Raw genomic sequence first — 12,669 nt, 5'->3', positions numbered from 1 at the left:
TGTATATTTATTCTGGCACACGTCGAATAAGAAATAAAAGGTATTAAATTGTATCCACTTTGTTCATATAAAGTGCGCGGTTGCACTTCCGACTTCAGAACCCGACACCGCACGTGGCAGGATCGCCATGTGGAGCGGGAAGTAGGGCAGCAAGTAAACAACACGAGTATTGCGTAAAGACTGGCCTTTATTCAGACAAGCGTTACCTATTTATACTTACATTGTTAGAGACATGCACAAAATATAACTCCTCACACTATAATTAATAAATTAATATAATTAATAAGTGAATACAAAAAATCGAAAATGCGCGTTTTCCCAGATATAAGACCTAGCTACATCGATTTTTCGCCCCCGAAAACCCCCATATAGCAAATTTCATCGAAATCGTTAGAGCCGTTTCCGAGATTCCCGAAATATATATATATATATATATATGTATATATAAATAAATAAATATATAAATAAACAAGAATTGCTCGTTTAAAGGTATTAGATATAAATATAAACCTTCAGCAGTTCTACCCTGACGTAATTATGCGAAATGTAGTTTTGGTGTAGGCGGTGTAATAGGATATTTCGCCGGTTTTACACCATAAATCGTCTGCATTAGACGCTAAGGCCAATGATGAGTTTTGGCTCGTAAATTATCAATTAAAAACAAATGACAAAACTTTTACAACACACTGAACAATTTTACTTATAAGTTATTATTGCCTACCTTCACCTAAATTGGCTTCTTGTGAATTGTGATGTCCCAGACGTGGATAGTCATGGGCATGGACATAGGCATGACGTTCTGCTGCTACTATCAGGGTTTTCACTGCTTTCGACGTACCTATGTAGTTACATTACAAATAAATGATTGTTGGACCTTATGTCTTAGCAATAAGGTTTCCAAATTTTCATGGAGTATACAAACATTGATTTTCCAAATTATCTACATATCTACATCTTTGTCACTCCTAAAATTGAGATAAGGAATTTCAGAAATATACTATATTGTACTTTCAATACTAGATAAAAAATAATGGACTTGATACACGTGCAGGGAGCGTGCAGGTTATAAATTGTAATTCTTAAATTCTAACATACCTCATAGACCGGTACACCTATAACTTTTACAACACCTATACAGGGTGAATAAATAGTGGGAAAATAACAGAAGCTTTCTTATATGAGTAATAGTTGTAACACTAATAAATAGGTAATTAAAGTAAATTGTAAGGTGGTTGTAAGTGTACAAGGTTTCCAAAATCATCAGCTAAATACAATATAGGTAAATAAGCAAATAAAACCAATAATGAATCCTTTATGGTTCACTTTAGTTTTTGTCATAGTCTTTCTTAAGGACACTGTGTGCGATAGTTGAAACGTTTCTCCATGTGCCCATTTCATAATTCATAATTCGATTAAACTTTAAGACGTTACTCGATCTGTTATGGAACAATCACGAACTAGGGGCGGATTTAGGGCGCTGGCAAAGAGGCTAATATGCCTCTCGTGCTTGAGGGAGGCCTATGCCCAGCAGTGGGACGTATAACCATATAGGCCACCAAACCTGAAGAAAAAAACCATCGAAGTCCCTTCATAAACATTTTTAGGTCCCAAGCAAAAATTGAACTGGGTGCAAGAACCATACAGACAAACACTCGTCACTCGTCAGTCTTACCGCAGTTACATGCCTGTTGTTAGGTATTTTTGCAAAAGAATGCGACTGCAGATAGTATAATTTTATCGTGTCTATTTAAAAGAAACATTTATTTCTTGAAGTCATATACTTTCAATATCGTGCCGCATATCGTAATAATGTTGCATATATTGTTGGTGTTTTTAGCCTGTACCACATTATTATGTGGCCTCCTCCAAGGCGCCATGGGAGCGCGTGTGCCCGCGACTGAAGATGCGAGTCCAGGAGAGCCCTTATTTCTGACGCCGTATATCGAGCGAGACAACATCAAGGAAGCAAGGCGGCGGGCACGAGTGACGCTCAACGATAGCTTAAACGTAGAGAGCTACGCGGGCTTCTTCACCGTCAATAAGACCTACGACTCGAACCATTTTTTCTGGTACTTCCCTAGCATGTCCCCGGACAAAGCCAAGGCACCCGTGCTCGTGTGGCTGCAAGGCGGTCCAGGAGGGTCATCGCTGTTCGGTTTATTCCTCGAAAACGGACCCATTAGAGCAGAAAAAGGACAATTCGAGCGCAGGAAGTATCACTGGGCATTGAATCATCATGTCATTTACATTGACAACCCTGTGGGCGCAGGATTTAGCTTTACCAAGGATCTAAATGGGTATTGTACTGACGAAACACAGGTCGGTGAACAGCTATACTCAACTCTAACACAATTCTTCCAACTCTTCCCGGAGCTCCAACAAAATGCTTTCTTCATCACGGGTGAATCTTACGCCGGAAAATATGTCCCGGCACTCGCTCACACTATCATTAAGAAAGACTCCATAGCAAAAACTAAAATAAACCTTAAAGGACTTATTATTGGTGGGGCTTGGATAAATCCTGATAGTCAGAAATATTTTACATCTTATGACGTCTGCAACAAAACTGACGATAATCAACCACTTTCAAATCATGCAAATCAAATGTGGGCACTGAAAAACCTTAAGAAAGAAGATAATGAATACATTGCAGTACTAACTGAAAATGCTGTAAGAAAAGCTATCCATGTTGGGAACTTGTCATTTACTGACATGAATTGGTATGTGTATCATATAATGAAACTTGATTTTTGCCAATCCATGGCTCCTTGGTTGTCGGAAATACTAGACCATTATCCGGTAACGCTTTATGGTGGAGAATTAGACTATACAGTACCATATAATGGGATTGTAGATTTTTTGCGGAATCATTTCAATTTCACGGGCGCCTCGGAGTACAAGTCTGCAAAGCAGTACGAGTGGAGGGTGGACGGCGAGCCGGCGGGGTGCGTGCGGCGCGCGCGCCTGCTGACGGAGATCTACGTTCTGGACGCCACGCACTACGTGCCTGCAGACCAGCCCAAGCGCGCCTGGGACATGATCACGAGGATCACGAGCGGGAAGGGCTTTGACCAAAAGGAAATTTGCTTAACACCGTCATAAACACTAATATCAGTTAAACATTTATTTTTCGTCTCATATAAATATTCGGTTTGAATTTGACATAGTACCTATTAAACTGCTTAGGATTATTTTGTTTTTGCGCAAATTACTCGTATTTTAATAATTTTGAATTATTTCTCAGAGAAAATATTTTTTATCAGATACTATAGGTATCTGATAAAAAAATACAATAAAACTTACGATATCAATAAAGAAAAAGTTGTTTTTCGGTAAGTAAAATCAAATACATACCAATTTGGGATGTGTTTTTCAGGTTCTATTTATTTTCCATCCTGTATAGCAACTAAACATTGATATAGTATAAAGAACTGGATACCCAATCAGCCGCCAAAAATGGCCCCAAAAAAGTGATGTCAAAACAGATCATGCATTACTTTTTCGTTTAGTCTTGTTTGAAACGCTCAAATGTGAAGTTGTCAACAATTACGAAATGTGCCGTTAAAATATGTAAAAATAACAATGATAAAGCAAGGAAAAAGAATGGAATGTATTTCTTTCGGTTAGTTCTTTGGATAGCATTACATAATTTATGTAATCTGGTGGTAATTTTATGGTTTTGAATAAATTAATTTGTTAGTACCAAAGAAGGGATGTCAAGGAACAAAATTCTAATGAGTCGATGTGAGGTCAATATATTTTTTTATTTTTATATGGAATTCATAAGAAATAATATTATGTTTAAATTGAAGATTTCCAAGAAAACCTATGCGACGTGCAAAGTGGACTGCTATTTAATTATAGCAAGAGATAGGGGTGATGCAGTTTTAAACAAGGCAAAACGGCACTTGTGTGTTCGGCCCATTTCCCTGTTTCCGACATATACACCACCAATAAGGGCTTATATCGACTAACTGTAAATGCTAAACCTGTCGGAACACAGTGACAACCACAGGATTTTTTTTTATAAAGTATAGGTAGACTTTATAAAAAAAATCCAATCAGTATCTAAATTTCCCCGTGCACCCGTGCTATGAGTAAATGTAGATCTTAAATACACAGTTATTTAATAAGTAGAATTTATTTCAAGGAAATTAGTATTTAAAGACGTATACTTACGAATTAAAAATTTAATTTGTTTGAATTTGAACCACGAATTAATTTTATTTGAGCTCCCGATTAAATTAAATTTGTTTTATTTATTACTTCAATTGGTTTTCCTGTACAGTAATACATATTAAAGTGTACCAAAGTGACTCCATTCGTTCATTATTCTCGTTTGACGTTGTTTGACATAAATACGTTACGTTTAGTGCCATCGGACTAAATTTTTTAACAGTGTTGGTACTTATGTTTGCAAATTTGACACTTAATGCTTACGACATTAAGCTCTTTTCTGTACGAAACATTTATCTTGACTCAAAATTTACGTAAGCGTTTTTATCATCAATGCAAATGGTGCGAAACGTCATTGGGATCCACATTTCTTGACGTTTTTGTTCTGCTTTGTGTGTCTATTTCTTTTATATTAAGTCAGTGCAACTAAATAAAAGATTTACTTAGAAGATATTTCGTAGTAACGCAAAAGCTACAACTAGTGGCTCTGTGAGCTGTAGACCTCGCGAGCATAGCTTATTGGGACCGTGCACGATGACAGCGCCACACAGCGGTTTGATCAATCAACAATACAAAGATTTTAATTTATTAAAATAAATACGAAGATTAAGTGAAAAAAAAAATACAAAAAGTTATGTCTTACCCAGACTCCAGACAGATCGAATTCAGACTTTCTGTGTGCAAACAAAAAAAGCGATTGTTTGCAAAATGCGCCATGATAGTTCTTAGCTAAGCTGACGAAATTCGGCTACTCATTCTCGAGTACAAACTAAATATCTAAATACCGCCTAAACCAGCAATACAATTTATCTGCATATTTTGCCATTTACTATGTAAATATGTCTCAAAAAGAAAATACTCTTATGATATCGATACGACTATTTGTTTAAGCACGAGGTATCACAACTCCTCCATTTTTGAAAATTTCCAAAAAGGGGATCGACAAATAAAATTCATTTACTCATAGAATCTGGTCACATAATTTCACAAGAATCGGTTGAAAATTGTGACCTGTAGAGGAGAACATCCGGACATACAAAAGCAAAATGCCCGAGTGAAAACGTAGACCTTCGCTACGCTTCGGTCAATAATATTGTAACCGCATAGACAATATTAGACATACATTCCATTTTTTATGATACAATAAATATTTATTTTTATTGGTTTACTATGAGCAATAAGCAATAAATTATAATAGCCTCCTGAGTCCCAGAGGCCTTTATTCAATAAGTCAAGGTTCCAAATTAAAAAAACGAAACTAATAACGATTCTGGACAATCTAACAATACAGCCGGATACAGGAGAATACAGCCAAGATACACTAAAGTGCCTAATATTTACCGTTAGGCTTCAAGAAATTGTTGTAGCTTAGTTTTGAAAACCAAATACAATCAAATTAGTTACTCGAATGAATGAATGTACTTATGTCCAATGAGCCAATGACTAGGTATAATAAAATGTCCATGGTCGGCTTCGATGGTTGATTTCGAATAAAGCTTTTTAATTTTAGTTTGGAATAACAGGTCGACAGGTTTTAAATATGAGAATATGACCATAATATATTAATTAGTCGGTCAAACAACTTTATCAGTAGAAAAAACCGCGAATCTACAATTTTTCTATCGGACGGTTACCCTTGCTTGGCGCCTACATTTTTGAAGTGAAAACTTCTTTAGCGGCGCTGTGCACTTTTTGAGGTGGGGAAAAAATGTTAAACTCGCGACAGGTCATGTGACCGTAAGACAGTCACGTGACCGTAAGACGGACACGTGACCTGATCGAAAAACTGTTAAAATGTCATTGAGTTTTTCTTTATTAATTTAAATGCCATCTAAGTAGTTAGTTTACCTCTAACTGGTACTAATATAACTCGAGTACTAACAGTGATGTGAGTGCTTAGGGGTTTCAAGTAATGCGACGAAATAACGCTAGATGGCGTTAACCTCAATTATACATACCTAGTGATGCAGACATTTTGCACTAGTCATTGAGTTTTCACTTCTGCCGGCACTCACGGAGTGCAACCGGTTTTTTGAAGTGAAAACTTCTTTAACGGCGCTGGGCACTTTTTGAGGTGGGGAAAAAATGAGAAACTCGAGACAGCGTAAGGCGATCACGTGACCGTAAGGGGCGTAAGGCGATCATGTGACCGTAAGGGGCGTAAGGTTTAGATGGCTACTCATAATTTAGATGGCATTTAAATCAATAAAGAAAAACTTAATGTTATTTGACATTTATGTTGCGGAGTCCTTTTCAAGAGTCTTTACCTATGTTCAAATAATTTGACGTTGTCATGGCAGTATGTAAATAAACATGTCAATGAAAAAGTGTGATCTTATTTAAGAATGATAATAATATATAATAAATAAATAGAATACCTCCGCTAAACGTATGTATCGTGCTACCGGGCATCGGTAACATAGTGAGGTGAGTTTTCACTTCTATCTGCACTCCCGGAGTGCAACCGTTGTTGCTTGTTTTAAATTTGCCGCTTTTTTCTACTGACGGAAATGGCTTGACAGACTTTGTATTCTAACCACATTCATACCTGCTTGTGAAAAAGACTTAGAGGCCTACTTGCTGAATATTTTTTTAAAGTTTTGGATAAGTATGTATACAGGGTGAAAAAAACGAATGCGATATTAACAGTTAACTCCTGTAAAGTAAAATATTTAAATATTCTACTGTCTCTACCTATTTACGTAATTTATTACGTAAAGTCTACACAAGAATAAATATTATTTTTTATATAATATTTTATCGACAATTATCAAAAAATAATACAAAATACCTACTTATACAACTTATGTGAAACATAATTTGTATTCCAGTATCAAACGCATTTTTTTTTGTGAGTAAGTACTTAAAAGACGAGTAATTAGTTAATAATAAATTAGTTTTACAACTCGTAAGTTTCAATCATCATCAGCTAAATACCTATTTACACTTGCCAATGGTGTTGAGCAGATTTCTTTCTGATCAAAGCCTTTCCCATAAGTAATCCTCGTGATCATGTCCAAGCCGCACGCACCCCGCCGGCTCGGCGTCCACCCTCCACTCGTACTGCTTTGCAGACTTGTACTTCGAGGTGCCCGAGAAATTGAAATCATTTCGCAAAAAGTCTACAATCCCAGCGTAATATACTGTCGTGCCATTTTGTCCCCCGTAAAGAGTAACTGGATAAACGTCTAGTATTTCCGACAGCCATGGCGCTATAGATTGACAATAATCAACGGGCATTTTACGAAACACAGTCCGATTGAACTCAGAAAATGACAAATCCCCGACATTGATAGCTTTTTTTTCAGTTAGTACTGCAACGTATTCGCTATTAATAGTGCCTTTGAAACCATTTCTCTCTCTTAAGACTTCAGTTTTTCAATTCGCTTGATACCCCATTTCTTTTCCATCCTGTATACCCGTAGTTACTTACCATTCCCAGGAACATTGTCATTTTTGAACAATGTTTGAACAGTATTGGTACTGCTGACGCTGTTGCATGCTGCCCAAAGATGCCAAGTGTAGAATCCCTGTTGACGTGATGAGAGACATTTAATTATTTTTAAGCTACCTAATAGCAGAGAAATGTTTATTTTTGTATTGGATTAAAATCAAGTTTTTAAAGTTTTACCGAGTTTTACAAATGTCATCTACTTCCACAGATAAAGCAATAAAAACAATCGAACGAATTAAAAAAAACTTGTGTTTATATTATTTTGTTTACTTATTTGCAGTTCGAGGTAAAATATTAAACCAAAAGGAAAATTAACTTTACTTACTTCATTTTTCCGTTGTGCAAGCCACGGTGCAACTTTGTTATAACTTCCGCTCTAATAATACCTACTTAATCCAATTTAAAAATAACTATCCTGATAAGTGATGACCTACGGTTTCTAAACGGTCATATGTCAACATGAAGTTTTGCGTTATCATAGCGGGCATAGCGGCAAGCCAAGCGGTATTTAATAATATTAATTAGTCGCTTTGTTGCAGTCAGTCAGTAGTTTACACACTTTCAGAATGGCAAGGTTTCTGGGGGTGATTTTAATCGTTCAAGCAATAGCTTATTCTCAATGCTTCTTCCATCGTTATCCAGAGCTTAATTTGGGTGAAAAGGATGGCGGAGACGCCGGCGAGCCACTATTCCTGACTCCGTACATCGAGAGCGGGAACATTACTGAAGGCAAGCGGCTGGCGCGCGTGCCGTTCACAGAAAGTCTGCGAATCAAGAGCTATGCCGGCTACATCACGGTCAACAAGACTTATGACTCTAATCAGTTTTTCTGGTACTTCCCGAGCATGTCGCCTAACAAAGAGCTGGCGCCGGTCATCGTGTGGCTGCAGGGTGGCCCCGGCGCGACGTCTCTCTACGGCCTGTTCACAGAAAACGGCCCGATCCGCGTGAGGAATAACAAGTTTGAGCGCAGGAAGTACAATTGGGCTTTGAATCACCATATTATTTATATTGACAACCCTGTCGGCACTGGATTTAGCTTTACTAAGCACCCGGAAGGCTACTGCACTGATGAGACACAAGTCGGTGAGCATCTATACTCTACTTTGACTCAGTTCTTTAAGCTCTTCCCTGAGCTTCAGCAGAATAAATTCTTTGTAACTGGCGAGTCTTACGGCGGGAAGTATGTACCAGCGCTCGCTTATACTATTCACAAGAAGAACCCTACAGCCGAAACCAAAATTAACTTGAAGGGTATTTCCATTGGCAATGGATTAAGTGACCCGGAGCATCAGCTTATTTACAGCAAATATTTGTACCAAATAGGCCTCATTGACTGGAATGCACAGAAGGTTTTCGAGAATTATGAAGCTAAAGCTAGAAGCTACATTCAAAATAACCAATGGGATGAAGCATTTGATACCTTTGATACGCTCCTGAATGGAGACTTAATTGATGGGAAAAGCTACTTCTACAATGTCACCGGATTTAACTTTTATTTCAACTACTTGCACTCCAAAGAATATACAAGTTCAGAGACTGGAGATGACTTCGGGCCTATGATCCAGAAGAGTGCTGTCCGCAAAGAAATCCATGTCGGAGACATGCCATTCAATGATGGAAAGGAAGTAGAGAAGCATTTGAAACAAGATGTTATGAAGTCAGTTGCTCCATGGATTTCTGAGCTACTAGACAACTATTACTGTGTCATTTACAACGGACAACTAGACATCATTGTCGCATATCCTTTGACTCTCAACTACTTGCAGAACCTGAACTTTACTGGTGCTGATGAGTACAAGACGGCTAAACGCTACATCTGGCAGGTGGACGGAGAAATCGCCGGCTATGTTAAGCAAGCTGGGAAACTTGTAGAGATCATGGTTAGGAATGCTGGTCATATGGTCCCCAGTGATCAGCCAAAGTGGGCTTTAGATCTGATCACTAGGTTCACTCATGAAAAAACCTTTTACGATAAGAAAACTGAGTATAAAGGTCATTAATTATACTGTAATTTAAGTATAAAGTGTAATGAGGCTTAGGTGTTTTGTTACTATGTAAATGAGTACTCATCCATGAGTCATACTCATGTTCATGTTAAGTTTATGTTGATTTATCGTTTTGTAATAAATGCCTACTTTTATAGTAATAAATACTAGTGTCCGACCGAAGGTTCGGTTTCGGTTTCGGCCAGTTTCGGCCAAAAAATCATGTTTCGGCCGTAGTTTCGGTTTCGGCCAAAAAACGGCCGAACCTTTCGGCCGGGCCGAAACATACGCAATGGTACTTCGTTTTATGAAACTAATTAAACTATGTGACAAAGACCAAAAGTTGTGGAACAAGTGGGACAACAATATTAATTAATATGTACATATATACTGATTAAATTAATCGGTTTATTATTAAACACAATTCCACTAATGATGGGCCCACTGAACGGTCGACGCAGTCTTAAGAGGCTGTCAATACCTAAAACGCGCACACTGTCTAATTGTATCGTAGTAAATGAGATAGCACTGTCGCATTTTACTGTGGGCCTGGGCAAGGCAATAATAAGAAAACTCATCATCTTCCTCGCGTTATCCCAGCATTTTGGCCACGGCTCATGGGAGCATGGGGTCCACTTGACAACTAAGAAAGAAGAGAAAACTCATTGGTACAAGCCGGGGTTTGTAGTGTTTGTACCTGCGACCTTTGGATTGAAAGTCGCACGCTCTTACTCACCGCTAGGCCTAGATATGGCTAGACAAGAAAACTATTGAAATAAAAATAAATGTGGATTATTTGTGTAATATTACTCGTTAGCGGTTTAGGTATATAAAGTAAATGTTTTGACAAATTGATTTTAATTTCAGACACATAAGTCAAGAAATAAAGACATTAGAACCGTTTAATGGTGATTTTAAGACCAATCTTTTCAATTATTTTCTATCGAGCCGATGTCGTTCAATCATGTATCGAGTGCGGCCACGCGCGCCACGGTCTTAAAATATAATAAATATTAACTATATGTTAATAAATATATGTTTTGCTTTAAATAGTTTTTCTTAAAAGGGCTACCTGCGGTTTTCATCGATTTTTGACAAGTTTTGAATCGTATCTCCTACTTTTGCATTACAGATAGATTTTTATAAGACAAACGGCTATCGGTTCTTTAATATTTATCTCCATTATTGTCTACCGGATTTTGAAAGAAATTGATACTATTTTATGATTTTTTTAAACATTGTCTAAAAGAAAACTTTTTTCGTATCTAGATTGCTGTGAAGGATATTACTTATCTATACGAAATCTACATATTTGGGTTCGTCTTTGACGTGTCGTAAAACGTGTCTAGGGTTTTAATTTTAAACGAATGAACACAAAAGTTATGGCCTGAAAATAAATAAAAAATAATTAAAAAATAAACAAAAATAAAACCAAAATAAAATAACTTAATATAATATCTTTTTTTTAAAAAAGGGAACCGCCTTCAAAAAACTACCCCACTGAAAAGTACAAAATAGGTACTTCATTTATTTTAGGTTTTGGGCTAAAATACTAGTTTGTTAGGCTCTCTATTTAGTCTACTAATGTTGGTGATGGCCTAATTCGATGATAATCGCGACACACATAATATGACGTTTTGGTGCTAAACGATTTGTATGTATATTGCTCCCACTCCCACTCCCATTCCCAGTCCCAGTCCGAGTCCGACTCCCACTCCCACTATTTTATCTAAATCGGTTTTAGCAACATAAATTTGTTGGTAGAGGTATACCGAATACCGATAGCATGGCCACCTACCGGTCCAATTGGTTTTTCAAACCATCCATGTACTGTACACTAAAACCTTCTCCAGAATGTAACAAACACTTTTCTGAAAACCGCATCAAAATCGGTTCAGCCAAACGCGAGATAATCACGAACAAACATACACACATACATACGTACATACATACGGGTCAAACTGAGAACGTCCTTTTTTTAAAGGCAGTTAGAAAAAAGTTCATCGACCCACCTAGTGGACCTCTGCAACATAGGCAAACGACGACAAGTCTGTTAACCAAAACAAAGTGTGCCAATGTTGCACCAAACCTAAGTTTCACTAGGTACAGCAAGGGTTTAGCATCAGCTCTATCTTGGGTACTGCTCTCCCAAGTGCTCATCAAGATGTGACAGATTACCAAAATAGCGTGGGCCTATGTTGCACCAAACCTGAGTTCCACTAGGTACAGCAAGGGTTCAGCATCAGCTCCATCTTGGGTACTGCTCTCCCAAGTGCTCATCAAGATGTGACGGATGGCCAAAATAGCGTTGGCCTATGTTGCACCAAACCTGAGTTCCACTAAGTACAGCCAGGGTTCAGCATCAGTTCTATCTTGGGTACTGCTCTCCCAAGTGCTCATCAAGATGTGACGGATGACCAAAATAGCGTGGGCCTATGTTGCACCAAACTTGAGTTCCACTAGGTACAGCCAGGCTGAACCCTGCCAGCCAGGGTGGTTTGGTGCATCAGTTCTATCTTGGGTACTGCTCTCCCAAGTGCTCATCAAGATGTGCCGGATGACCAAAATAGCGTGGGCCTATGTTGCACCAAACTTGAGTTCCACTAGGTACAGCCAGGGTGAACCCTGCCAGCCAGGGTGGTTTGGTGCATCAGCTCTATCTTGGGTACTGCTCTCCCAAGTGCTCATCAAGATGTGACGGATAGCCAAAATAGCGTTGGCCTATGTTGCACCAAACCTGAGTTCCACTAGGTACAGCCAGGGTTCATCATCAGCTCTATCTTGGATACTGCTCTCCCAAGTGCTCATCAAGATGAGACGGATGACCAAAACAGCGTGGGCCTATGTTGCACCAAACCTGAGTTCCACTAGGTACATCCCGAGTTCCACTAGGTACATCCAGGGTTCAGCATGAGCCCTATCTTGGGTACTGCTCTCCCAAGTGCTCATCAAGGCGTGTCGGATGACCAAAACAGCGTGAGCCTATGTTGCACCAAACCTGAGTTCCACTAGGTACAGCCAGGGTTCAGCATCAGCTCAGATCTATGTATA

General features: G+C 38.3%; 2 protein-coding genes across 2 annotated transcripts; both read left to right on the top strand.

Annotated features, from left to right (window-relative positions):
* The first annotated feature begins 1,854 nt into the window (after positions 1-1,854).
* Positions 1,855-3,111, top strand: LOC134657069 (venom serine carboxypeptidase-like). Its single transcript, XM_063512620.1, has one exon. It carries the CDS (start codon positions 1,876-1,878, stop codon positions 3,100-3,102), a length of 1,227 nt encoding a protein of 408 aa, XP_063368690.1. The 5' UTR covers positions 1,855-1,875; the 3' UTR covers positions 3,103-3,111.
* Positions 3,112-8,075: 4,964 nt separating this feature from the next.
* LOC134656849 (venom serine carboxypeptidase-like) lies at positions 8,076-9,783 on the top strand. The gene has a single exon (XM_063512375.1). The coding sequence runs from the start codon at positions 8,197-8,199 to the stop codon at positions 9,631-9,633; it is 1,437 nt and encodes a 478-aa protein (XP_063368445.1). The 5' UTR covers positions 8,076-8,196; the 3' UTR covers positions 9,634-9,783.
* Positions 9,784-12,669: the final 2,886 nt, after the last annotated feature.

This window comes from Cydia amplana, chromosome 19 (genome assembly GCF_948474715.1).
Source record: "Cydia amplana chromosome 19, ilCydAmpl1.1, whole genome shotgun sequence".
In the NCBI taxonomy this organism is placed as follows: domain Eukaryota; kingdom Metazoa; phylum Arthropoda; class Insecta; order Lepidoptera; family Tortricidae; genus Cydia; species Cydia amplana.
Note: the sequence above shows the minus strand (reverse complement) of the source record. Positions and strands in the feature narration are given on the sequence as shown.

Coding starts and splice junctions, on each gene's coding strand:
- LOC134657069 (XM_063512620.1), top strand. CDS start 1,876: ATGGGAGCGCGTGTGCCCGCGACTGAAGATGCGAGTCCAGGAGAGCCC.
- LOC134656849 (XM_063512375.1), top strand. CDS start 8,197: ATGGCAAGGTTTCTGGGGGTGATTTTAATCGTTCAAGCAATAGCTTAT.